Source organism: Periophthalmus magnuspinnatus, chromosome 19 (genome assembly GCF_009829125.3).
Source record: "Periophthalmus magnuspinnatus isolate fPerMag1 chromosome 19, fPerMag1.2.pri, whole genome shotgun sequence".
NCBI classification, from domain to species: Eukaryota; Metazoa; Chordata; class Actinopteri; order Gobiiformes; family Gobiidae; genus Periophthalmus; species Periophthalmus magnuspinnatus.
This window is the reverse complement of record NC_047144.1, coordinates 11,013,518-11,037,956: the sequence shown is the minus strand read 5'-3', so window position 1 is coordinate 11,037,956 and position 24,439 is coordinate 11,013,518. Positions and strand designations below refer to the sequence as shown.

At 37.8% G+C, this 24,439-nt stretch overlaps 1 protein-coding gene across 4 annotated transcripts in view; it reads left to right on the top strand.

Annotated features, from left to right (window-relative positions):
* The window catches only part of LOC117387268 (rho GTPase-activating protein 44-like), a 63,533-nt gene extending 42,352 nt beyond the window's left edge, over window positions 1–21,181 (top strand). The window contains exons 8-22 of one of the 4 annotated variants that reach the window (XM_055229658.1): window positions 435–503; window positions 581–662; window positions 1,333–1,460; window positions 2,154–2,265; window positions 5,153–5,234; window positions 5,311–5,391; window positions 6,907–7,020; window positions 8,408–8,499; window positions 8,577–8,757; window positions 11,260–11,277; window positions 12,370–12,528; window positions 14,088–14,591; window positions 15,813–15,928; window positions 16,363–16,746; window positions 18,271–21,181. In XM_055229658.1, coding sequence (XP_055085633.1) covers window positions 435–503; window positions 581–662; window positions 1,333–1,460; window positions 2,154–2,265; window positions 5,153–5,234; window positions 5,311–5,391; window positions 6,907–7,020; window positions 8,408–8,499; window positions 8,577–8,757; window positions 11,260–11,277; window positions 12,370–12,528; window positions 14,088–14,591; window positions 15,813–15,928; window positions 16,363–16,746; window positions 18,271–18,428 — 2,280 coding nt within the window. In that variant the 3' untranslated portion in view covers window positions 18,429–21,181. Of the gene's footprint in view, window positions 1–434; window positions 504–580; window positions 663–1,332; window positions 1,461–2,153; window positions 2,266–5,152; window positions 5,235–5,310; window positions 5,392–6,906; window positions 7,021–8,407; window positions 8,500–8,576; window positions 8,758–11,259; window positions 11,278–12,369; window positions 12,529–14,087; window positions 14,592–15,812; window positions 15,929–16,362; window positions 16,747–17,181; window positions 17,210–18,270 lie in introns of all 4 variants that reach the window. The other 3 variants (XM_033984723.2, XM_033984721.2, XM_033984722.2) reach the window with 3 other exon arrangements.
* The last annotated feature ends 3,258 nt before the right edge of the window (window positions 21,182–24,439 follow it).

Genomic DNA, 24,439 nt, shown 5'->3' with positions numbered 1-24,439 from the left:
ATTTAGTTATTTAGTTCTAGTTTAGACCTAGTTTTGAATTGGTTTAAAGGAGCACTGTGCAACTTGCTTGGAGATGTTATCACTTTGCCTGGAATGTTCCATAGTATGGTATTAAACTTATCTATCTAGCATTTATTTAATTACCACTGCTCAAAAATACCCTGAAAAACACTACTGTGAACTGGGTCACCTCTGCACAGATCTGACCTGTAACTTGGCCATTAGCAAAGTTACACAGTGTACTTTTAATACTGAAGTAGTCCTAAACCACATTTAATTTTACTACACCTAGTTTCAGTTGACCAATACATTCATATTTGCACATTGAAATAGACTTTGTGTGCTTTATAAAATGTTTTGTGGTGTCTCTATTATAAAATACCAACAAATACTGTCTTTTCCTCCTGTTATTTAAAACTATTGTTGTTTTTCAGGATCAGCTATCAGCAGACATGTACAGTTTTGTGGCCAAAGAAATAGACTATGCAAGCTACTTCCAGACCGTGAGTGTATCTCTTGTTTAACTGTTTTTTAGCTTTTCTGGGTCTGTCTTGGTCACTCTGGTCTCTGATGTTTTCAGTTGATAGAGGCTCAGGCAGAGTACCACAGGAAGTCATTAGAGCTGCTCCAGAGTGTACTGCCACAGATCAAAGCGCAACAGGGTGAGTCTCAAGTATATTTAGATCCACATGTTGTTGATTTTTAGCTTTACATTTCTATATTTTAACAGAGGTGGGGTTTTTCGACTTTTAAAATATATTTATAATGGCGATGTTATCCTACTCACTAATGCTACAAAGACAATGGTTACTATAACTATTACATTTCCATGCTGTTTCTCTTGATAATACGGATTCTTTGGGCAGCACATCTCAATGTAATAAATAAAATATCAGAACAGAGATCCTCATATGGCTTTTATTATTATTAGTAGTAGTAGAAGTAGTAGTAGTGGTAGTGGTAGTAGTAGTAGCAGTAGTAGTATTCTTAAGGATGCTCAACTTTCACCTGTAGACAAAATTTGGCATTCAGTGTTGAATATACTCAAGTAGTAGTATGCATTACAAAAAAGTATTTAGTCTAGCAACACTACATAATTTAGTTACATCTGCCCAATGTTGTTTTTCCTATAGTTCCACTGTTATTTGCCGCCTGGGGTGAACCATTTTTAATTTAGCTCTGAAAGCCTCATACATTATTCATAGATTTTTATTTTGGTCTTTCTGCTGCTCGATTCTTTGATACAGGGAATATTAGCATTCAACACCGGTCTATATGCCAGAGATGGAGCAGTGTGCGTATTTTAAGTGACTGTGCTTGTGTATTTGACAGAGTCCTGGGTGGAGAAGCCCTGCTATGGCAAACCATTAGTGGAGCACTTAGCACTCAGTGGGAGAGATATTGCCTTTCCCATAGAGGCCTGTGTCACCATGCTGCTGGAGTGCGGCATGCAGGAGGAGGTCAGAGCACACATTTGATTCAACTCATAACAAGCAGCACCATTCACTAAGACATGTACAAACGGTGTGAATTATAGTTAAAATCCTGTCTTAGAACTTTGAGGAGTGAGAATCTAATAGATGTTCATGGCTTTCAACTAACGTTACAAGAAAACAGAAATAGGATTGCTCTAAGTAGACTTGGTAATTACTTTGGGGTAAGTACTTTAATAAATATATCAAGTGTAAAGGACTAAATATAGTATTAACACTACTAAAACTATTCTTAAAGACATATAACTTGGGATTAAAAGTACACACAATACATCTTTAGATAGATAACTAGTTAACCTTTGTGTGTTAGATTTTTTGTCCATAAAAAGTTAGACTTGAGACTTTTTTATGTTTATAGTACCGGTATTTTTTATAGCAGTCTTTTCTACCATCACCCTTTATAGATACAGATATGCACTTGATAAATGTTTCAGTGCATAATGTAATGACAGTTACATATGTATTACTTCTAAGTTTAGATTAGGAGAAATAACATCTATTTCTCAGTCACAGAGTCATGAAATAAAAAATATTGTGCACAAGAACAATACATGAAAGCAAATATATAGCTATGTGTCACGACAAGAGGCTTGAAAGTAGTTTGAATCACGTCTATGTTCCTACTATTGACCCCTCCTTCATATGTCTATCTTTTCTCAGGGTTTGTTCAGAGTTGCTCCTTCGGCCTCAAAACTAAAGAAGTTGAAAGCCTCATTAGACTGTGGAGTACTGGACGTCCAGGAGTACAGCGCAGACCCTCACGCCATCGCAGGTAATCAACAACTCAATCATTATACATGAAAAAAAAAAACAAGTTCTAAATTATTCAACTTTTTGGATAACTTTTTGCCTGATTTGAAGTAGTACTCAAAAGTACTCAAATCAAAATGAATACGTAGCTCTACTGGTCTTAGTCTCACTACACTTTAAACCTCCTTCTCTGAAAGCATAATCAGACTGACTCAATGCTCCTAGATTCACATTCTTGTCTCTGCTGCCTGTAATAAAGGAGCTGTACCCAATTTTTACTTTCTTAAAAACTTGAAAAACAACTAGAGTTTGCAGCAGGCCAAACTTAGTCCTCACTTTTCTAATGCACTCTTAGCATCCTAATTATTCACTGCAGTGGGTTTATAGTCGCTTTTTACAACTTTCAGAGGCCAGTGGAGTTTAGACTTTCTTACTATTTCTTGAACATCCTAAAAATTTCTACAACAGAGAGCCCTTTTGGGTTTATTGTAACTTTAGCTGTATTATATAGCAACCCAAAGTGAGGAGCTCTTTATGTTTTCTTATTGGATAATGATGAATAATGTTTATCAAATATTAAGGAGGCTGATTTACAAATGTGCCTTGTCATGTTTTTAAAAGAATTTTCACAGTCAAGACAAAAACAGCTTGAAGAAAAAGTGGTTGTTTTTTGCTGCTGTCATGATTTAGTTTTAAATCAAAACCACGATGGACAAAAAAGCTTTTGAGCTGTTATGGCTTTGATATTGATCTTTTTTTAAACTGAGATAGTGCTGCTTTTGTGGAGCTGTCCACAATAAAAATGTTCCCAGATAAGAAAAATATCTTAGCAACAACAATTCAGAAGAAATCTTATTTTTAGCTTTATAATGCAAAATTTCAGATTGCAATATTCTTTACTATTAAAAATCTAATCAAGGCTAGACCCAATCAAATGTGTTCAGTGGTGCATGGGATAAGGCCAGGGAGATGAATCTATATCCCTCCCTAATGATCCCATATTAAAGTGGGGCAGACCGAACAGCCGATCTAATTTGCAGATCAACCCCCACGAGAAATGGTAGACTGCAATCTCTACACATCTATCTATTTTTCTCTCTTTCTCTCTCTTGCTCTCCCAGTTTTACATCTATCTTCATCTCAGTTTGCTATCTATCTCTTAACTTTCTCTCCCCTCTCCCTTTTCAGTCTTTGGCTTTCTCCTTCTTTTTACCTTTCTTTATGTATCTATCTCTTTTTCTTCCTATCTTTCTCTCTTTCGCTCTCGCCCTTTTTATCTCAATTTCTTTTTCTCTTTACCACTCCCTACTTCTCTGTCTATCTATTTGTCTATGTATCAATCTATCCATCTATATTTTTGCTTTTTCTCTCTCTTCTGTCCATCTGTACTCTCTGTCTTTCTCTCTTGCTCATTCTATCTCTACCTCTTTCTTTCCCCTTTCCCTTCCACAACCCTCTCTCCCTCTTTCTCTCTACCTATCTATATCTGTCTCTCCCTCCCCTTTGCTCTCTACAACCCTCTTTCTCCCTCTCCCCCTCTGTATCTTATACCCATCTTTCTCTCTATTCTTCTTCTCTCAACCACACTCTCTCTCTCTTTTTCTATTTCTACCTCTCTCCCTTTCTCCCACCCCCTCTCTAGCTCTGTATTAGTATCTCTCTTCTTTTTTCTCTTACCCCCCTCTCTCTTTCTCCCTCACTCTCTGTATATCTATAGCTGTTTCTCTCGATTCTTCTCTCAACACCTCTCTCTCCCTATATCTCTATATCTTTCTCTTTATCTCTTTTTCACTCCCCTTTTCTCCCTCTTTCCTTCCTCTCTCCCTCCTCTCCTCTGTCTCTCTCTGTGTCTCAGAACATCGCCATAGCAGCACGGAACAGGAGAATCTTACAGACAGTATCCCAGCTGTCTCCTTATGAGCGATGTCCATAGTCCCATGTTTGTCATCTATTGCACACATCCCCGAGGGAAACGAATGCACCAGAGCAGAGACAGGAGGAGACGGGACTAGACTCGGAGCGGTCGGGTCATCCATCGTCCCGCGTTGGAAAATTACACTGCTCCCCACAAATTCACCAAATGCGGTCGATAGTGGGAAATAATTCTTAGTATATTGTGCCAAAGAAAGGGCCAGTCATATACAACAGAAGGGGAAAGGAGCCAGTATATTTTGTAGTGGACTGGATGTACATCTTTCCTATAGTGGTGCTTCCACAGGGTTCAATCAAGCTTTTAAATAATTACACATCGATTGCACTACATGTTAATCATCAAATTATTGCAAATGCACAAGAATCTGGCTGAATTAATTGTAATCTTTATTACTTTTAAATCACTAAAGTACTTCAGCTACAACAACTCATCTTTAGTTTTAAATTGCATTGCTAGCTGAGAGAAATTGGAAAAGGAAGTGCACATTGTAAAAGACACTATATAGGCAACATCCTCTAGCTAAGTTAGTCCTGGCCAAGCCTGGCTCAAGGGTGCTGCACTATGGCAGCCACTACTCCTGATAGACACCACTGAAGGTTCAAATGCAAAGAATGATATGGCTTAATAACAAGTACCTTATCCTTACCTTACCTGTTAAATACATTTTACTATTTTACATGCAAAGTCCTTACTGATGTTATATTATCACTGTTGCCAATCTTACTGCTCTGGTTAAAGAAATATTTGAGTAAATAATTGCTCACACTGAACACTGTAGCTTTTCCCGGGGTCAAGCCAAGTAGGAAATTAGTCTTTTCATTTGTGCTAATTGCTGAGATACAAATTAGTCATTTGATCCAAAATGACACAATATTAAAAGGCAAGTCGTGTAATAAATTGCATAATGACAGCTAACCTAATTGTCTTTTTATTTCTGAAGTTTTGCAATTTTTGCATTTATGTTTTTGTTTTTCAGGTGCTTTGAAATCCTACCTTCGAGAACTCCCTGAACCACTGATGACCTTTGACCTATACAATGACTGGATACAGGCATCAAAGTTAGTGTTTTCTAAATCTATAATTTTATATGAATAATTATGAGTGCTATGTATCTCATGTTATTTTGGTTTTCAGCATCCAAGACCAAGACAAAAGACTGCAGGCTCTCCTTGGTGCTTGTGAAAAACTACCACCAGCAAATGGCAACAATTTTAAGTAAGTTTTGTTTCAGTTTTGCCCTGATCCAAACACTTTTGTACATCCTTTTTCCACCACATTTTTGAAGCCTTTTGATGTCACTTTCTCCGACATATCTCTCTTATCACAAAACCAAAGTGTTTCTTTTGACTGGCACCTGTCAGGAAAAAGATAGTGAACTCTATATGACCGATATGTCTATGGAGCTGCTCCTGTTGCCGTCGGCAAAAAAGAGGACTATTCAAGCGGAAGAAAAACTCTAACCTGTGCATACTGTTGCTTCATTATCAGCAATATTAGTCCAAAGTGACACTCCCAGCTTGGGTAAATGTAATGGTGTACATTAGGAAGTATATCCAGGCTTTACCAATCAAGATTCAAAACTACTGAACAATAACAGACATACTTTTTTGTTGTGGGAACTACGACTGATGCTACAGTTGTCATAAGCGCTGCCTTGAGTGGGAAGGAACTCACTTTTAGTCAATATACACGTCTTCAGTTGATAATAGAAAGCATTTTACGTCTAGGAATCAATCACCCATAAGATGTACAGGAGCCAAGGTGAGTGAAGTTAGAGCTGTGGAATTTATCAAATTTAAATACATTGAGAATTAATTATTTCAATGATCAGCTTAAGTCTCCCTATAGATAGGTCTGTAGTTGATCTTGTGGCAAACTTCGGAGGATGAAACTTGACTATTTTTTGTGTTAAATCGCACTGACTAAAAGTTAGACTTGTTTATGTTCAGGAAATGTAGTGTATGAAAGCCATTTTTAGCTTTTCATTAGACAAAATCATGTATACATATTTTTATTATTAAATAATTGATAACATTTTACTATAACAATAACCAAACTACTAACCTCAGGCTTAGTGGTCAAATGTCTTGCCAAACGGTGCTACTGCCACCAGATTTAAAATGCAGTGACATTATAGTAAGAAAATCTCCTCCAGTATTTCTTCACTAATCAAACCCCATTACAAATGACAGGATATGTAAATTAGCCACTCTCCACACATAATCATATCCATATCCACTGGTCTTCCTCAAATACCAGGCACCTAGGACACTGCAGTACTTGTCACTGCATGAGTACTAGGTGTATTTTTAGACAGTGGTGCTCTGTGGAGACCTGTCAGACCTGTCCCGGTGATTGCCATTCTCTGCATGATGTTCATTCAACTGTGTTTCACCCACGATGAGTCATCCCCCTCTCAGCTGCTCCACAGTCACACAAACCCACTGGCCCATTTCAGACCCTCCATATAATAACATAGTGCACAGATGGAATAGAGGCATTATCATTACTATTATTATGAGGCTATGGTTGGAAAAATGGCCTGATGTTGTTCAAAAGAAAGGCTGGGAAAGTACTCTGGACAATAGCAGATATATTGTCATGCAGTCTCACATTACACATCTGAAATTACTACTCAGCTGATAATATCATTGTACATTCTGTTACAATGTATGAGGACACAAACACACTATCATCATAATCACTGTATATTATCTGTCTTTAAAACAGGTATTTGATAAAGTTTCTCTCCAAACTCACTGAATATCAAGATGTGAACAAGATGACTCCTGGAAACATTGCCATTGTCCTGGGACCAAACCTGCTTTGGACACACAATGAAGGGTAAGTTCACCAAAGGTTAAAGGTACAACTTTTCATGGGGTCCAGAAATGTTATTGTTTTGCCTGTATATAATGTTTCACAGTGTGGCATTAAACTTATTTATCTTGCATTTATTCAGGCTGATGTTAATTCTAAAAATTCCTTGAACTAGTTGCATTTTTACTGTGAATGGGTTTGCCTCACCACAGATCTGACCTGTAACTTGACCAGGTGGTGACAGCATCACCTTTTGTCTTCATGGAGATAGACAAGTTTAATGCCAAAGTAAGACATACACACAGAGACAAGCAGGTGACAGGCTCTTCACCAAAAAAGTTACATAGTGCACCTTCAGTGAATTTATCAACTTTTTACAGAAATTGTAAACAGCTATTAATCATGTACTAACTTTGACGTTTCGTTTATATGATGATCAATACCAGCTGAGTCGAGAAAAAACTGGAAAACTGGAAGATACACTAATAGCATAGGAAGTGGCAATAACATAATAATGAATGTATGACCTTTTGCATTTTTAATGTAACAAATATATCTGCCAAAAAGCCATTAAGGAGCACTGTGAGTTTATTTCTGTAGCTTATTCCCTTAATGTCAAATTTATATATAAAAGTTTTGTTAAACTTTTAATTTTCTGCCTTTAGATAAAAGTAATTTTTCCATTCATTTTTTTATAGACATTTTGAAAAATTCCAAAGCATCGCAGAGGCTAACCAGCTACGTGGTGACTACTATCCATAATAAGTAAAAAAAAAAAAGTACATTTAATCTCAAGATTCCGTGAAATTCTTTAATAATTTAACAGTTTATAAAGTTTCAGAAACAGATTTTAAATAATCTTCTCGCCATTAGCCAGGGAGCTGATTAGCCCTGAGCAAGCTTTCAAACTTTTAATATACATTTTTTCTGAAAATATGTGGGAAAAATGAATGAGAAATATTCTTCCAGAACTGGGGGTGGGCAGTTACTGTTGAGCTCCATTATGCTTCAGTGACTCTAACACTGGTCTGTTATCAACACTGCTGAGAAAATGTATATCACAGTTAATTAAACATAATGACAAAGCACTTTGGGTTGAATAGCTGCTTTATATTGCCATTATAAATCGTACATTCATTATTCATTGTTTAGCTTAATACCCATTTTTGCTGACCGTTATTATGAAGAAATTTCACTTTTGCTGTTTTATTTAAGACAATGTAAGCAAATATTGCATAACATCAAAACAATTATTCTCTATTAATACCATATTTTTAGACAATGCAATAAACATACACAGAGAATTGGACAAACTTGGACAAACTTCCTGATGTCTTTGCTCAAGACATCAGAAAGCTAATTTACTTCACCTGTGTTTGGCTCATCATGCATAAATTGATTTGTTTTTCAGAAATATTACAGAGATGATGACAACCGTTTCTCTTCAAATCGTTGGCATCATTGAGCCGATTATTCAACATGCTGACTGGTTCTTCCCTGGAGGTACCCCTCATCTTATCAATATGTCAAACTTTAAAATTGAGAAATCACTACTAAATATGTAAATTGCTTTTTTGCAGAGATTGAATTCAATGTCACAGGGAACTATGGCAGCCCAGTCCACACGAACCACAACGCCAACTACAGCCTGATGCCGTCTCCAGACATGGACCAGATCGAGCGGAAACAAAACGACCAGTGCAGACGACCCCTCAGCGTTGCCACAGACAACATGATGCTGGAGTTCTACAAGAAAGACGGGTGAGGGACTATTTCATGTATTTTTCATTAGACACTCCAAACTGGCACTACTTATTAAAGGGACACTATATAATTTTTATTATTATGAATGCATGCATTTCAAGGTATTTTTGAGCAATAAAAACACCTGTAACTGAATGAAAGCAAGGTATATTAGTTTGATGCCGTACTGTGGAAAATTCCAGGCAAGACAAAATGATAATTGGTGACATTTTTATATAGCCTTCCACCTTCAAAGCATTCAAAGCGCTTTACATCCAAGGAACCATGCACCCATTCACACACACATTCATACACCAATGTACGCCGACACTGGGGTTAAGTGTTTTCCTCAAGGACGCAACGACAGCTTCTGTGGGAGGTGGAATTGTACCACCAACCTGTGGGTCAATGGATCTGACCACTCAGTCAATGACGTTTTATGCCGAGAGCAGGATTCAACCTACCAACCTTCAGATCTGTGGACAAACACTTAACTGAGCTATCAAATGAGCTACTCTCACCCCCAAACCCACCAGAAAAGTGGCTTAGTGCACCAATATAATACTTTCTCAAGCAGTACTTCAATGAGATATGTACTTGCCAAAAAAAAGCTGTTGTAGTTGCATGGAAATAAATAAATAAATAACCTTATTAACAACATATGTACATTCCCCTATTCGTATACGTACGTTCCCCTATTCATACTTATTTTAAAAACTTTGACAATATCTCCTCACATATGAAGTACACTCTTGTTCTTTCAGTTGTTTGTCATCGTTAGGCTTGATCTGTAACTGACAGCTGAGTTGGCGTGTTAGCTTTGCAGATTTCTTTCACACGTGTATAATTTCAGCCCGACAAGTTTTTGACAGGGTCAGGTGTGTCAAGTTGGACATCTTTCTAGACGACTTCAGTGAAAAGGTGAAGAAGAGAAATAATAGTGTTTTAAATCTATCTGAGGCTTGGGGATTGTTAGAGCATAAAGAAACTCCAGCTGTGAGGATTGGTTCAAAGCTCTTGTCCTATCTATTTCGCACTTTTTCTGTCTTTCTCTCTTCGAAAAGCCGTATTACACCTCGGGGTTATCAGTTCTGAGGGGAGCAGGGCTATAGGCCGTGCTAATTAAACCTGAAGTGGGTCTGATCAATAGCACTGGCTTTGAATAGAGACACTCCTGGACTGAATCAGAGCTCAGGGATGGGAATCTCCTCATCTGTGTTTCACTCTTTTCTGATACAAAGGGCTGTAGATTGAAGTTTTTTATGGGGGAAAAAAAAAAGATATTTCACAATCATGTCATTGTGAACAGGATTGGTACATGTCTACATTGGTCTACAAGGAAAATGCACAGTATCTTGACACAGAAAAAACACAGTGGAATGTTTTTCAAATAAATAAACATGTGAAAATGCATTACTGCGCAACAACTACACAGATTTTTTTTTAAATATATTAAGCTATGCCTACATACAAGTGAAGCATATACAATCTCCGTTTATAAGCGCCATTTGAGTTTTCATAATTCAAAAGATAGAATATTTAATTTAGAATTGTTAATTGCTATGATAAGCAACAGTGCTAATATTTCATCACACTGAAACCCACAAACAAATAATTGCTTTTACACACCCCCAAAACCACATTATCTCTTGATGATTAGATTTATTGTAGTTTTTTATATTTCAGTAAAAAAATGTCTGTTTACTTTTAATCCTATATAACTGTAATACAATTTAAGGATACAGTATGTTAAGGTATTATGCAGTTCCCAGTTGTTAACAGCAAAGAACATATTGTCCTGTTTTGTATGAAAAATAAGTGACTAGAGTGTATCCAAAGCTGTGAACAAGACATCCAAACTGACTGTGAAACCTTACACGTTTCCCAGTTTCCATTAGGGAATCTTTGACCTAATTATGCCTAAATGGAGCAGTAATTTCCACTCTCCGCGACATCGGCCGGAGCACCTTGGGGAGAACACATTTCACCCTCGGAAAATGCTTCGCTCATTACACTTGGCATGAGTCGTGTCTGCCCCCATGCCCCCTGCCAGGACTGCAACTCTCCTCCTTTTCTGGATATATATTTGTTTATTGTTGAATTGAAGGTGCAGCATGTAACTGGTAGAGAGCCCGCCATCTGCTTGTCTCCATGGAGATGTTTTCCTGGTATGTTCTACAATATGGCATTAAACTAATCTTGATGGAGACAAGCAGTTACATCTCTGGATCTGTGGAGAGGCAACCCCGCTCAAGAATACATGTTTTGCATTTACAAGGTATTTTTAAGCAATAAAAATAACTTTAACTGAATAAATGCAAGATAGATTAGTTTCACGCCATACTGTGGAACTTTCACATAGTCACATAGTGCACCTTTAAATTGCTAATGTGTTATCGGCATCCAGTAATTGTGTATTTCAACATAGATTTTAATTGCATGGCTATATTGTACTCTCTTGCATTTTTTTTTTCTATCACAATCTTCACTGTCTGCTTGTTGTCCCTTTTAACTATGCAGCATTAGGAAGATCCAAAGGTACAGTACTGGTCCTTTCCTGTTATTTCATTGGTTTTCTTACCCCCATTTTTGTCTTAATTTCGAAGACTTTTCAGATGGTTGTCTGACAAACTATGACAGTAACAAAGCCAGTCTATTCTCCATGTTTTTTTTAGGTAACTTCTTCTTGGGTCTCTTAGTAGTGGATAGACTAGTTCTGTACAATAGACTCTTGTTGCTTCATCAGAGATGACTTGATAATGTCGACGTTGTTTTCTGCTGTAAAGGCTTGTTCACTCATCCATCCCTTTGTTCTCTTCCTTTCTACCCACTGTTGAGTTGGAGTTACCCATTTGTATGTTTCAGATCATTATCACTGAAAGTCTTTTAGCCTGTTCATGTTGTTTATATTTCCCAGCAACAGTGGTAGTTTATTGTGTAAACCTGTAATTGGTTCCTGCTGATATAAAGTGGTTTTATAGCCTGCAATTAGAGGCAACCTTAATTTAAAATGGGATTATTTAGCACAACTACAAGACTTTTTCATTTATTGCTATACAGATTAAGAAATGAACACTTAACTTTTTTATTTAAACTTTTAAAGTACTCCAGTTTAAGTTAATAAATATCAGTTTGTTGAACTTGAGATATTGAGATATTACAGTTTGAGGTTTAGAGACCATTTTAAAAGAACAGTTTAGCATCACAACATTCTATAGTGTAGGCCAATAATATTTAATACAGTTAGGGGCAGTTAAAATGAATATTTTTATTGTAATACAGCTAGTCCCACTGTCAATTAATAGAAATTATCAGGTAACAGGTTCAGCATTTTTGAATTTATCTTTATTCACTATAAATATTTAATGAATAGGGCAATCGGGCTCTTGATCCCCATCTGGGAGTATGACATCATTGTCACATTCAAATCTGAAAATCACCAATAGCTTACTACTCACGAGTTTCATGTGCAGCAATTAACACCTTAAATGTCTGAAGTATGAATTAAAAGATTAAGGGAGTTTTTCTCTTATAACCAGAGTGAAAGTATCACCCAGCTCGCCCCTCCCTGCCCCCATTAAAAGCAGTGCCCCATTTGCTGATTGGCTCTGCCTCTCTGTCCCACTGCAGCATGGGCATCAGGGTCATGGACACTTCCTGGGTGTCACGTAGGGGCTCGCGTAAATGTTCATCCACGCCGCCCCACGTGCACCCGCCCACCCCACCCATTGACGAGCGCTCAGTCACCCCTTCCCCAACCCCTCCGCCCAATAGCAGCGATCGAGCCAGGTAAGAGCCAATGTATAGCCCCCTACCCAGTCCCTATGGTCCCATCGCGCACACAGCCCCAAACACTGCACCTCCAATTAACTTTCTTTACCCTCGTCCTCTGCGTCCCACCACTCCAAACCCAGGCTATTTGGCTGTCTGATAACTTTTCTTTTAATTTCAAAGTGTTGATGGTTTCATAAAATAATTGCATGTTGTGCTTAAATGCTGTGGTGTTGTGCAACATATGGCCATTCTTTCATCTTCAGTACACCAAACAATCAAAAGGTTCTATATTGCACAAAATATAGGACCTTTGTTAAAAAGCTGTTACCTCATCAAAGGAGTTGTGTTTTGTTTCATTCACATATGTTTGAGTAACTCTTTATTATTAGTCTGTCTACATCTCCAAAGCTCAAAATGCTCTGTTCCACCTTGTGATGTCATGAAGAGGTTGTTTTCAAATTAACGGCTACTCTTTACATTTTGAGAGTGACAGGGCTGAAATTATCCAAATGATTCTTGTAAAGTTGTATGGAGTTGTAAGGAGCACTTCCTGTATTACCACATGACATCACAAGGTGGAGCAGTGTTTTCTGTTTGAGAGAAGAATTCAGGGTTTGTGTCTTAAACATGAATGAATGAAACAAAACCCAACTCCAGGTATGTTTGTGATGAGGAAACAATATTATAACATAGATTGGAAAATAGCAAAATATGGGCCCTTTAAAATCCATAATCATATGTTGTGTTATGGATTATTTTTCTTTACTTCAAAATGTCATATCTAGTTGGTTTGAATTAAGAATATTAGATTTGATTTGAGTAAAATATGTGAAATATTTTTCGCTCCACAATATATTTGTGATTTATTTTCTCTTTATGATGAGTGGAACACTCAAATCAAGATAAAATATTCCACATTCAAGCTAATTTACTGTTAGTTTAGTTTAGATATAACATTTGCCGTGTCTGCTCTTCTCTCTATCTCTGTCTATAAATAATTTCTGTGTAAACTGCGTTCAGCAACAGTCCACTGCATGAACAATATTGCATGTTTTCTATTTTCATTTACTCAGACATCTTTGAAGGCTTTTCATTGTCACAATGCACTAGTGTTAGAGGGATTGTATGTTGTATGCATGATTTATGTAACTAAAAACATTTTAAAGGCCTTATATTATGCAAAATTGACTCTTGTGAGCTTTTTGCCATGTTAGAATGCTGTTACTTTACTAAAACATACCTGAAGTTGTGTTGTGTTTTGTTTCATTCACATGTTTGATAAACCCTTTAGTCTGTTTAAAACACAACTCCAGGTATGTTTTTGATGAGGAAACAACATTTTAACATAGATCAGAAAATAGCGCAATATGGGCCCTTTAACTTTATTTGTTATGCCTGCTGCTTTCCCCCCGGTAAATATCAATGCACTTATTTCAACTTTCGTCACAATGTTAAATGACCGTCACCACCTGAATATCCCCCTTCCACCACTTTTGCATTAAAATAAACTCCACTTAATCTGAAAATGGCGCTGTCCTCTTTGCAAACCCCTTTTACTATTTCTATCATTGCAGCTCGGATGATGCGTCCTCGAATTGGTCGGACTCCTGTTACACGTATCCCTCCCCTGAAGAGGAGAGGCCACCGCCCCCTTACCCTTACTCCTCCACCCTCTCCTCTTCCTCCTCTGGCTCTGCCTTTTCTGCCCCTCATCACCACTTCTACACCCGAACACCCCCGAGTATGCGTCCCACTGCCTCTAACCCAGAGTGTGTGTCCCCGCCTGGCCCCTCCCCTCCTCCGCGCTGGTCCGTGTTTAGCCCCCCTTCGCTCTCCTCCGCTTTCTGCTCTCTGGACGTCAACTCTAACCCCAAATCCAGTTCCCTGTCTGAGTCCCAGCATGTGCCCCCCACCTCTGAATCGAACGGGTCGAACCTTTATATCAAACCTCCACTCGTTCTCACACGCCACGATCTGTTCCCAAACTGCCCCCCCAGACCCCACAGCACACCCCTGTCCGCCCCCCCTCCCTGGTCAGCCTGTGCCTGTACCAAAGACAGAAGTGCAAGGCTGAATAGGTAACTACACATCCTGAAAACTAATTAGTGGAGCTTACTAAAATCTTCATTGTGCTACCAATTTAAAACAAAAGCAGTTATGAGGAGATAACTCCACATCTCCTCGTTTTAGTTGATGTTTATTCAGTTCCTAAATTTCCTTAAATCTTGTAGTCCATACACCACCCAGGGTAGCAACATCCTCAACAAGTAATAAGCACAGTTAGAATATGTTAGAATTCATATGAAGACAAATTATAATGAATATAGCTTAGCAACATTTGAAAGACATTTTCATTGCCTCTAATACAGCAGTTAAATAAACATTAATCAACTGAGTTAAAACATTTGATTGACTTGCTAAAATGTGATTTAGACCTGTAATTTCCTCAGCCCCCTTTTCTTTTCTTTTTTTTTTTTTTTTTACAGTGTAACGAACATTAGGGTTTTACCAAGACAGCCCACAGCCCATAGAGAAAGTCCCCAGGGATGGAGTGAATTGAATAGCGGTGTCTAAAAGGATTGGCTGGGCTCCTCCTGTCTATTTGACCGTCTCTCTTATTTCCTGTGTTAAGATACCTGTCACTCAACCTTAATCAATACTCATTAACAGCTGCCACCTTTTGTTATCCCCTCCATCTTTAATTTAAAGCCGTGTATGCAATCTATATAACGTTCCATGTTGGCGGGTTATTCTGGAGCCGGTTACCAGGCAACAAAGGAAATCCAGAGCTTTAGGTGAATGGCATTATAAAGTGGGCGTTAATGAGTCATAGCCCGTCAGAGAAGATTGTGACGAGAGCAAGCCTTACCAGCGCAAAGAAACAACATGGAAAGAAACCATCAATTATTTATGTTTTACGTTTTTACATTGTAGTCGTAAATACAGCATGCTCATTCAGCCACCTATCTCTCATAATAAAATAACAGGCAGATGGTACAGACTAGTGTGGTGGTCTGACCTTCATGTCCCCATTGGCATTCAGGCTGCGCTGCACTGTAAATAATATATCCATTAGGCATCAGTTTGCTTTGATTTTTGAAAAGCTTTTGCTCCTATAGAATGCATAGATGTCTGAGTGTAGCTGTGGTCACTAACACAGTCTGACTATTAACTATATTGCTCTAATATAAGACATAATTACAGAAGCAGAGTTGACAGGATAAAAGGCCTTTAGCTGTATGTGTCAATGTTCGTTTGAAGTATGTTTGTCTCATTGGTTTTGTTTATGTCCTCCTCAGCACCCTGAAGAACAAGGAGCTCTCTCCTGTGATTGGACAGAAGGGACTTCAGGGAACAGTGACCTCTAGTGGGCCTTCACAGCTCTCAGAGCACAGCCCACATTCACTAAGAAGAGGTAAAACAGACCCATCACTAATATGTTTATATCATGTTTTTTTTTTTTTACTAGCATTTGTTAAAGATTGTAATACAAGTTAGATTAACAATGAAATAATATAGATTCATAATTGTATCATACTGGTACCATATTGGTAAATCTATGGACTCTATAGGCTAGCATATACGTTTTCTTAATGCCAAGGTTTTCATAAAAAGCTGAATTCTGCCAGTCCCAAGCCCAAATAAAGAAATGCATTAATCACTATTGAAAAGATACACAAATGAATGTGGCCCATAGCACTACATCACGTCTTGAGTTTAAAAATGTGATACTGACTGAATTAATATTAAATCATTTATTTGTGGTTTTATGCTTAGCTATATTGCTGCAGTTATGAATGGCTCCTGGAGCTTTTTAATCAGCTAACATTGCTTCTTTTGTCTCTACAGCAAAGAAGCTAGCCCCTATCCCACCTAAGCCCCCCTATTCTCAGACAGGGGCGATCTCAGACCAGTCTACAGGACAGCCCTCTCCGGTCAGCTTATCTCCCACTCCCCCAAGCACCCCGTCTCCGTATGGCTTCAGCTACCCTCAAGGATACGCCACCATAGGCTCCCCCATACAGGTGCAGTCTGCCACCACGCCCTCTCTGTCCTCTCCCCCCTCTCTAGCCGGGACCCTCACTAAGGCTCGACCGACACCCAAGCCTCCCCGAAATAGACCCAGCCTGCCTCCCCCTCAACCACCCAGCACCCCCGGGACCAGCCCACAACCTCTAGACCACTCCACCGGACTACTAGACGGACTATCACAAGGGGAGAGCATGTCGACGGGTAAGTTATGATGTGGTACGATGAAGTATGCTTTATTACAACTATCAACAATGTCATCTAGTCCTTACAACAATACATCTTTAGTATTTAGTTAAATGACAAGAATGTATTTTTAGTGAACTCCAAAATTATTACAATAGAAATGTCTACACATTATTAATAGTACAATAGAGTATTTTTTTGACTAATTAAACTCAATACATCAAATTGACTGAAAGGCTATTTTAATACAGCTGTAAATGTAAATTAATAATTTGTCTTAAAATAAGCCGAACAAAAAAACTCATGTTCAAACACAATTATACCAGTTAATTCCATCAGTCAAAAATGCTCAAAAGAGAGAATTTATTTAAGATTTTTGATATTCATAAGTATATTCACATTCAGCTAAATACTTTATTAACTGTCCCTTTTGTCGACTGCTCTGACTTCCAGCGGTATGAGGCCAGAGGGTCAGTTTAGGGTAAGCAGGAGTTACAACCTCATCTCCTCCCACTCTCCAACTCCTTCGCCGTTTTGGCCCCACATCCAGTTCAATTGCACGACCTGAGTAGAGTCAAGATGCTAATAGCGTTTTGTATCAGATTAATTCAAATATTTTCTCAGTAATAATGGCTTGTTTTGATAATTAAAGCCCATTTCTGACACAAAGCTCTATGGTGAGTGACTCTACTTTCATTTTTACATGCAGTGGCTGTCCAGAACACCCCTTGTAAATAACAATATGGATTTAAGCCTGTGCATGGTGCCTGAGACTAATGCATGGCTTAAAAATAATTATTCACCATCCACTCCAAACCCAGGGCTTGTTTTTGGTTTACACTTATTTTTTCCATTGTAAATATTTCCTACAACGCCCCCTCTCCCTTCACTCTCACCCCACTGCCCACTTCAGCACACTTGTCCCCTTGTGCATTGTCTAGTGGTCCATCACTCAAAACATGGGTATCATCAACACAACATGCCTAAAATCTATAGTGGAATTTAAAATGTATAAGTGCTATTAATGTGTGTTTTTTAGTTTGCAAATAGTGCATATTGACACAGAAACAACTTGTGTTTGTCCCAGTGTCCAGTGTAACACAAGTTCAATGTGTTTCAACCTCAAGGCAAATTGCATTCAGTATTACTTTTGAGATTTAATTTATATATTGATACCAAACTACATTTCTTATTGCCTGAGCTTTCTGTCTGCTTCAGGGTTGAGATGATTTATTGTTTTGGGAATATTGTTAGCCAACTACCAATGTTTGGCTCAAGCTGCTGGGGAAGACTGCTAAATGTAGCCAACCAGAACACAATGCAAACTACATTTTATGGCATTTAAAGGAGTTCAGTTTCAGTTACTTTTGCATAGATGGGGACATGGTAGTTTACTGCACTACTTTGCACATAGAGAATAATAATAAATAATAATAATAATAAATGTATACAGTTCTGAAATGTTTAAACAATTTATACAATAACCAAAACACAACTATATCTACAAAGCAGTTATTTAATTGTCTCTTTTTCCTTCTCTAGATTCTTTCTGTAACCTGGAGATCCCAGTCATCAACATGGAGCTGGATAGTATTTTTGACATGCCTCACATCTCAAACTTCAGAAACTCATTGACATTTTATGACTCGAGCCACAAGGGGGCGGAGTCCGAGGAGGAGTCGGAGAGCACAGTGCTATGACATCACCAGCTTTAGCTTTACTTAGCTTTAGCTGCTCAAAACATCATCTGCATCTCTGCACTATGGAATCAACAATGGAGATGCAGAACACATAGTCAGATCTGAGTGTAGTCCTGGACTTTTGGTCAATAGGATTTTTACATTAGCTGGTTTTATCCATGGCACATACAGTAGAATTTTAAGTATTTTTATTTATGTTTTGCCTTATTTGAATCACTTGCAATATTGCCTTTAAATCCCACATACTGGACTATAGCTGCTCAAAGGACCAAGTGCTCTTTGCTGAGAAGAAACAAAACCTGTAAACATTTGTCACTTAGGAAATTTTGAGTTAATCTTATGCTGCCATCTCTAGTTTTGTCCTTTTTTCTCAGGGTTGTCAATAGAAAGCTTCAGCACTAAATTACAGTGGCAACAACCCCTCATGCGTGTGATTATTGTGCCATTATTTTCTTTTTGCATGTTTTTACAATGGCAATATGTTTTTGGTAAGCTAGGTTGGAAAAAAGATTCCCAAATTATCTCACTACTCAAATCATTCAAGTATTTTTGGTTCATAATGACAATTCAATGTTCACAATGGCAGTTACATTTTGCATCTAAACATATTTATGTAAAAGTTAAAACCATTCTGCAATATATCACTACGGCAACTGAACTTTACTAAAATGGCCTTAGGATGAAAATGGTCAAATTGTTTTATCAGCAAGAGAAAATAGGGAGCAGTTATACATGGGTCCAGTCAGTCATTATAGTTAGCCATGCTGTGCTCTGTGTCGCCATCATGGTTGCCCGCCCAAGAGCAGTTTTAAGACATTTAATATATTTTGCTAATTACAGGTGACTCAGAAATAGGTATAGAAGTGTTTATTTTAAAGAGAATATTTCTACTGATATATCTAAAGAAATTTTAGAATGGATTGTTTCACTTGGGACCAGACTATAGCCACTGATGAATTCAAATGACAAACGAGGTTAGTTTTAGGCTTGTTGCTTGCCTTGAGATGGGCCTTTTAGACCTGTCATGGTTTGTAAGACTTTATGTTGGTGCATCTGCTTCACTTGGCCTCAAAGTCACTGTGCTGCTCCCATGTGTTTAAGTGCGTTATTATTCACAATAGCTTTGTAAATAGTGTCTGTACATATGTGTTGTGTATATAGTGAAAGGGAGAAATTTAATATTTACAGATATAATATACATAAAAGATAATGCTGACAGTTACATTGTATTGTAAATATAAATATGACAATACAGTAGTTCTAGCACAATGTTGCCAGAATCACTTAAATAACAAGTAGTTTTAACAAGTTTATCTGTTACTGTTTGTATATTTTATGGCACTGACTTCATAGTTTTTTCAATTTAAAAAAATCTCAATGCATTTCCAGCGATCTGATTTCCCAGTACTGCCTTTGTGTCCGTGGGCAAAACAGTTCACCCGTACCATCTACTCCAGTCACATGGTTTGTTTCAAAAGAAAATTCATCAGATATAAATCATCAATAACTGTATATTCAATTTGTTCTAGTCCCTAATATGCGAGAAAAAAAAAAAGACAAAATAATGTGCATATTACTAACCCACAAATATGACCTCATAATAAAGAAACTGGTTCTTCGAGGGGATGAGTTGTAAGCAACACAGGGAAATCAGATCAGTCAACTTTACATATTGCAGAATAGAAACAAAACAAAAACACATGAAGCTCAAGACCTCATTTCATTTCACAGGTGATAAAAACTATACAAAATGCCTACTGCATACTCAAAATCAAATACAGCAATGCCCTAACAGCCACGTTGTAATCCGCATGAGACACTGGTGTTTTAAACATGTAAAATAAAAAATTGTCACTGATCACAAATTTGTAAGTTGTTGTTGGCTGTGCTGAGGTGAATGGTCTGTCTTGTCTATGTCCAAATCTGTGTTTTACAACGTGCTGCTCTTTGTTTTGTACTAAAGGGTATAAAACTTGTAAATAAATCCATTCAAAACAACTTTATGAACAATATAAGACAGACGGTGACAAACTCCAGTATTACAGCTTTTGAAAGCATGATGCCCTTTGAACACGGACAAACAAAAGCCTTTTTTTTACACAAATAGGTGGAATGTAATGGTCATAGACACCATTTTGATCATGTGTTGTATTGCAAAGTAAATGGAAATATTGAGACGGTGGGTGGGGAGTATGATTCATTATTGTCCTGTGTGAAAGTTAGCCGCATGCTTTTTAGCCATGAACTGAACAGGTGTCTCATATTTGGTCCTAAATAAATGTGTTTGTATTTATTTTTATAAGTGATGAGAGTTTGCAAGAGAAAAATAATCATTCTGGTTCTGATTTGAGTGTCATAATTTATTGTGCGTTTTTACCACTAACCACTTTCTATTTTAATGTCTTCATGATCAAGAAAAGCACATGACATTTAAAATTGTTGTCAAAATAAATAAAATATTCAATTTGGATTTTCTAACTGCAATGTCACATTTTCATTACAATTTGTCCACTGCATGTAGCCACTAAAGGTAATCGTTTTCACAGTTAATGGGGGCCAAAATAAAAGGGAACACGATAGACTTAATATATGGCTCTTGTGTCAAACTAGTGATGCTGTGGACTGAAAAGAGGAAGGGGAAATGCCTTTTTTGGACATGTTTGTTTTCTCTTGGTCACAGAGTGGACGCAGTGTGTACTGTAAAATACTCCTCATCCGAATGTTGAAACTATTAAACATGTTTTTACATTAAACTTCTTTGTCCTGTTACTTTTTGGTAATTGCTGCAGAGATATTCCAAGTATACAAATATAAAGTACATAATATTTGAATACAAATACAAATATAAACCTAGTGTTTATGTCAAATGCATCCAACCTCACACAATCATAGAACTCCCCCCCCCCCCCCCCCCCCCCCCACACACACACACACACACACACACACACACATTAAAATACAATACATAAGGCTTAGGTACAGATAAGTGAGATGAACCAACTAAGAAAGAATCATCATTATATCCTTGTGTTTATTATTAAAACAACAGTACTTTTTGTGCCATATGTAACTTTCACCATTCGTCTGGGGTCATGTTTATTTGAATAGATACTCAATTTATGTGGTCTAGTTGCCTTTCTCTTGCAGCAGGTCTAATGTACTCTGAGCTCCAGTGAAGGTCAAAGACTCTCTGCAGGGACATAAAACACTTGATTAGATTTTTGATTTTCAAAGTAAATCAAATTTAAAATGACTGATGTTGACAGCACTGAATGCACTGAGTGAGTTACAATGTACAAGTATTCACACGAAAAACTAGGACCTTCAAACAAAGGGGGATGTTGGTATTAATCATACTTATACAAATCATAAAATGTATATATAAAATTGTTCTTTTAAAACTTTTATGATATCTTACATTAATAAATAACAATGATTTCACAACTTTCACTCAAATACTCTATTATCCTTTTGGGTTATTGCTACTTGTGACAGCTCTTTGGGGTTAATTAACATGAGGCTGGTTAAAGGCCATAAAAAGGTAACAGGAGGTTAATTTGAATGTTAGCTATGTTTTGGTGACCTTTTGAATGTCACTCGTTTTCCAGAGTGCCTTGGAACTTTCTCTTTGCAAAAGTCTATGTTGATGTGTAAAGGGGAGTTGTACGACTTGAGATATTGCTGAGGTGTTTGCAGATCTTCTCTAGATGTCAGCAAGATCAAAACATCTGGGGACATGCCAAGGTCGTTCAACACTGTTCCACCCTCAGTCTGTAAAACAATTGAAAAATAATTATCAATATTTTAACAGATAAAAAGGAGCAGTAGTGATAGACAGACCCTTTTAGCTTGTTCTAGCCGCTTTGCTATAGTTTCAACAGACGTCAGTACTTGAAGAACTAGCGTCTCGGTGGGCTCCTTCTCAAGCTGTTTAGTCCCTTCGGATGTGTTTTCTGGATTCAGGAGCTTAAAAAAATAATAAACATACCACTAAAACGTTTAGCCAAGGAGAAAATACTACTTAGAAATGCATGTAGCGAACCAACCTTGTAGCTCCACTGCTGAAACTGCCTGCTGTGAGGATTGTGTGCCATGAATACAATCTTTGGTGCTTCGAGCGATACACTGCAAATAGAAAGACAGCATTGTCATTTCAAGTATGTGAGTAGATAAACTTAAAATCCTAATTCTCAAAACAAATGATCCAAAATGTAAAACATTACCAGTCTGGTGTCTCTTGTAGCTCTATAAGATTTTCCAAAATAGTGACGAGAACATCTCTGGATGACTGAAAGAAGGTGTAAATTGCTAAATCATTTTATGGCCAAATCATCAATAACCACTGACTATACTATATTTTTACTATTTACTTACTTCAACGATATGAATCAGACATGATGGATAAAGTAAGAGAAGCCCAGTCATGTTATCCCAGGGAAATTGTTTGCTCAGTTGGAGGCTGAGTTTTTCATAATGAGCTGAAAAACAAATATTTTATGTGAAAATGCAAAAACACAGCACTTTACAACCCAGTACTACTGTCTCTAAAATTTCAGTCATTTGGTGCATGCCTGACCTATAGTGTTACTTTGCGTTTCTACACCACTTTAACTCAACTCTCTGGAGTGCCCTTCACAGTGTAAAAGTTATAAACACCAACAAAAGAACCTTTAACTTCCCGATGGCACAAGCAATATATCTACCCATTCAAAATGAGCAAGCTTATTTCATTTACAGATATTCACAGCTTTGATTTATTCATAGGTAAATTGGTTAAACAAGGCTGTATTTTTGTAATTAAAGTGTAAACAAACCTGCCAATTCTGTTCTTTCTCGAAGACCACTGGGAAGTTGAGCGACCAGAAAAAGCCTCTGCAGCAGGATTTTCTGTGAAGAAACAAACATAATTAAAGCCGCAAGCGGCGATGATGGCCCTCGCCCCCCGCGTGACCGCCCCCCCACGCGACCGCCCGGGGTCGGCCACCGTCCCCACGCACCATTTTTCCGTCCTGGCCACCCCACGGCCGCAATCCGCCCCCCTTCACACAGTTTCTATATAAATATGTGTGACCCACACATTATAATGGAGGTCCACGCCGTTGAACCGGCAACCTCGTGCACAATACAGGTATAGTGTAATGGACTTGTTTGCCTCTTTTGAGGTCCACAATGATCTCACCAACTTTCATGCCAATCGGACAAAGTTGTGTTTTTTACCAATACTTTTTTACCAATACATGTGGCCAGTGACCTATGGAGGTCACTGGCCACATGTTTATTATGGTTCTCTATTCACAGTTTTAATCCACATCAGTGATTAGAGCTTTTTAGGCTGATCCATGTGTCTGTGAGAAGGAATCAAATATGCAGGAAAGCAGTCATATTTTGACAGTGTGGTGTGCATAAACCAGAAAGAATATCCCCAAAACGTGGATGATTATTGACAATAATCATGTGTACATGCTGTATGTGGAGTTTGAGGAAATTTGGATGAAAAACCTAGGACTAGAGAGGTTTCATTTGCACTTAAGGAAAAGTCGTGTAGGAATTTAAATCCAATGACGAAGTCATATTTTGAGGGCATCCTACTCATGAACCATAAAGAATATCCCCAAAATGTGGATGATTATTGACAATCGACATATGCACATGCTGTATGTGGAGTTTGATGTAATTCGGATGAAAAACCTAAGAGTAGATATGATTCATAGACATGCAAGTCAAAGTGCCAAGTGCCAATTTCTTTTCAATTCATTGCGCCTCTGGTGGCCAACAGTGGAAAATAACCCATGGCCATAATGTAATTTTTTGTTTCTTCTGATGCCACCAATTTACTCCCCGAATTTCCAAGGAATCCGATAATGTCGGCGATTCACCCCTATGGTAGGGGGCGCTATAGTGTTCATTTTTATTACAATTAATATTGCATTCCATTCATGCCCCAATCTCGCATATGTGATGTGAATGTGAGCTCTGTAGGGCAACGCCTGTGGTCATGAGAGGACATCGAA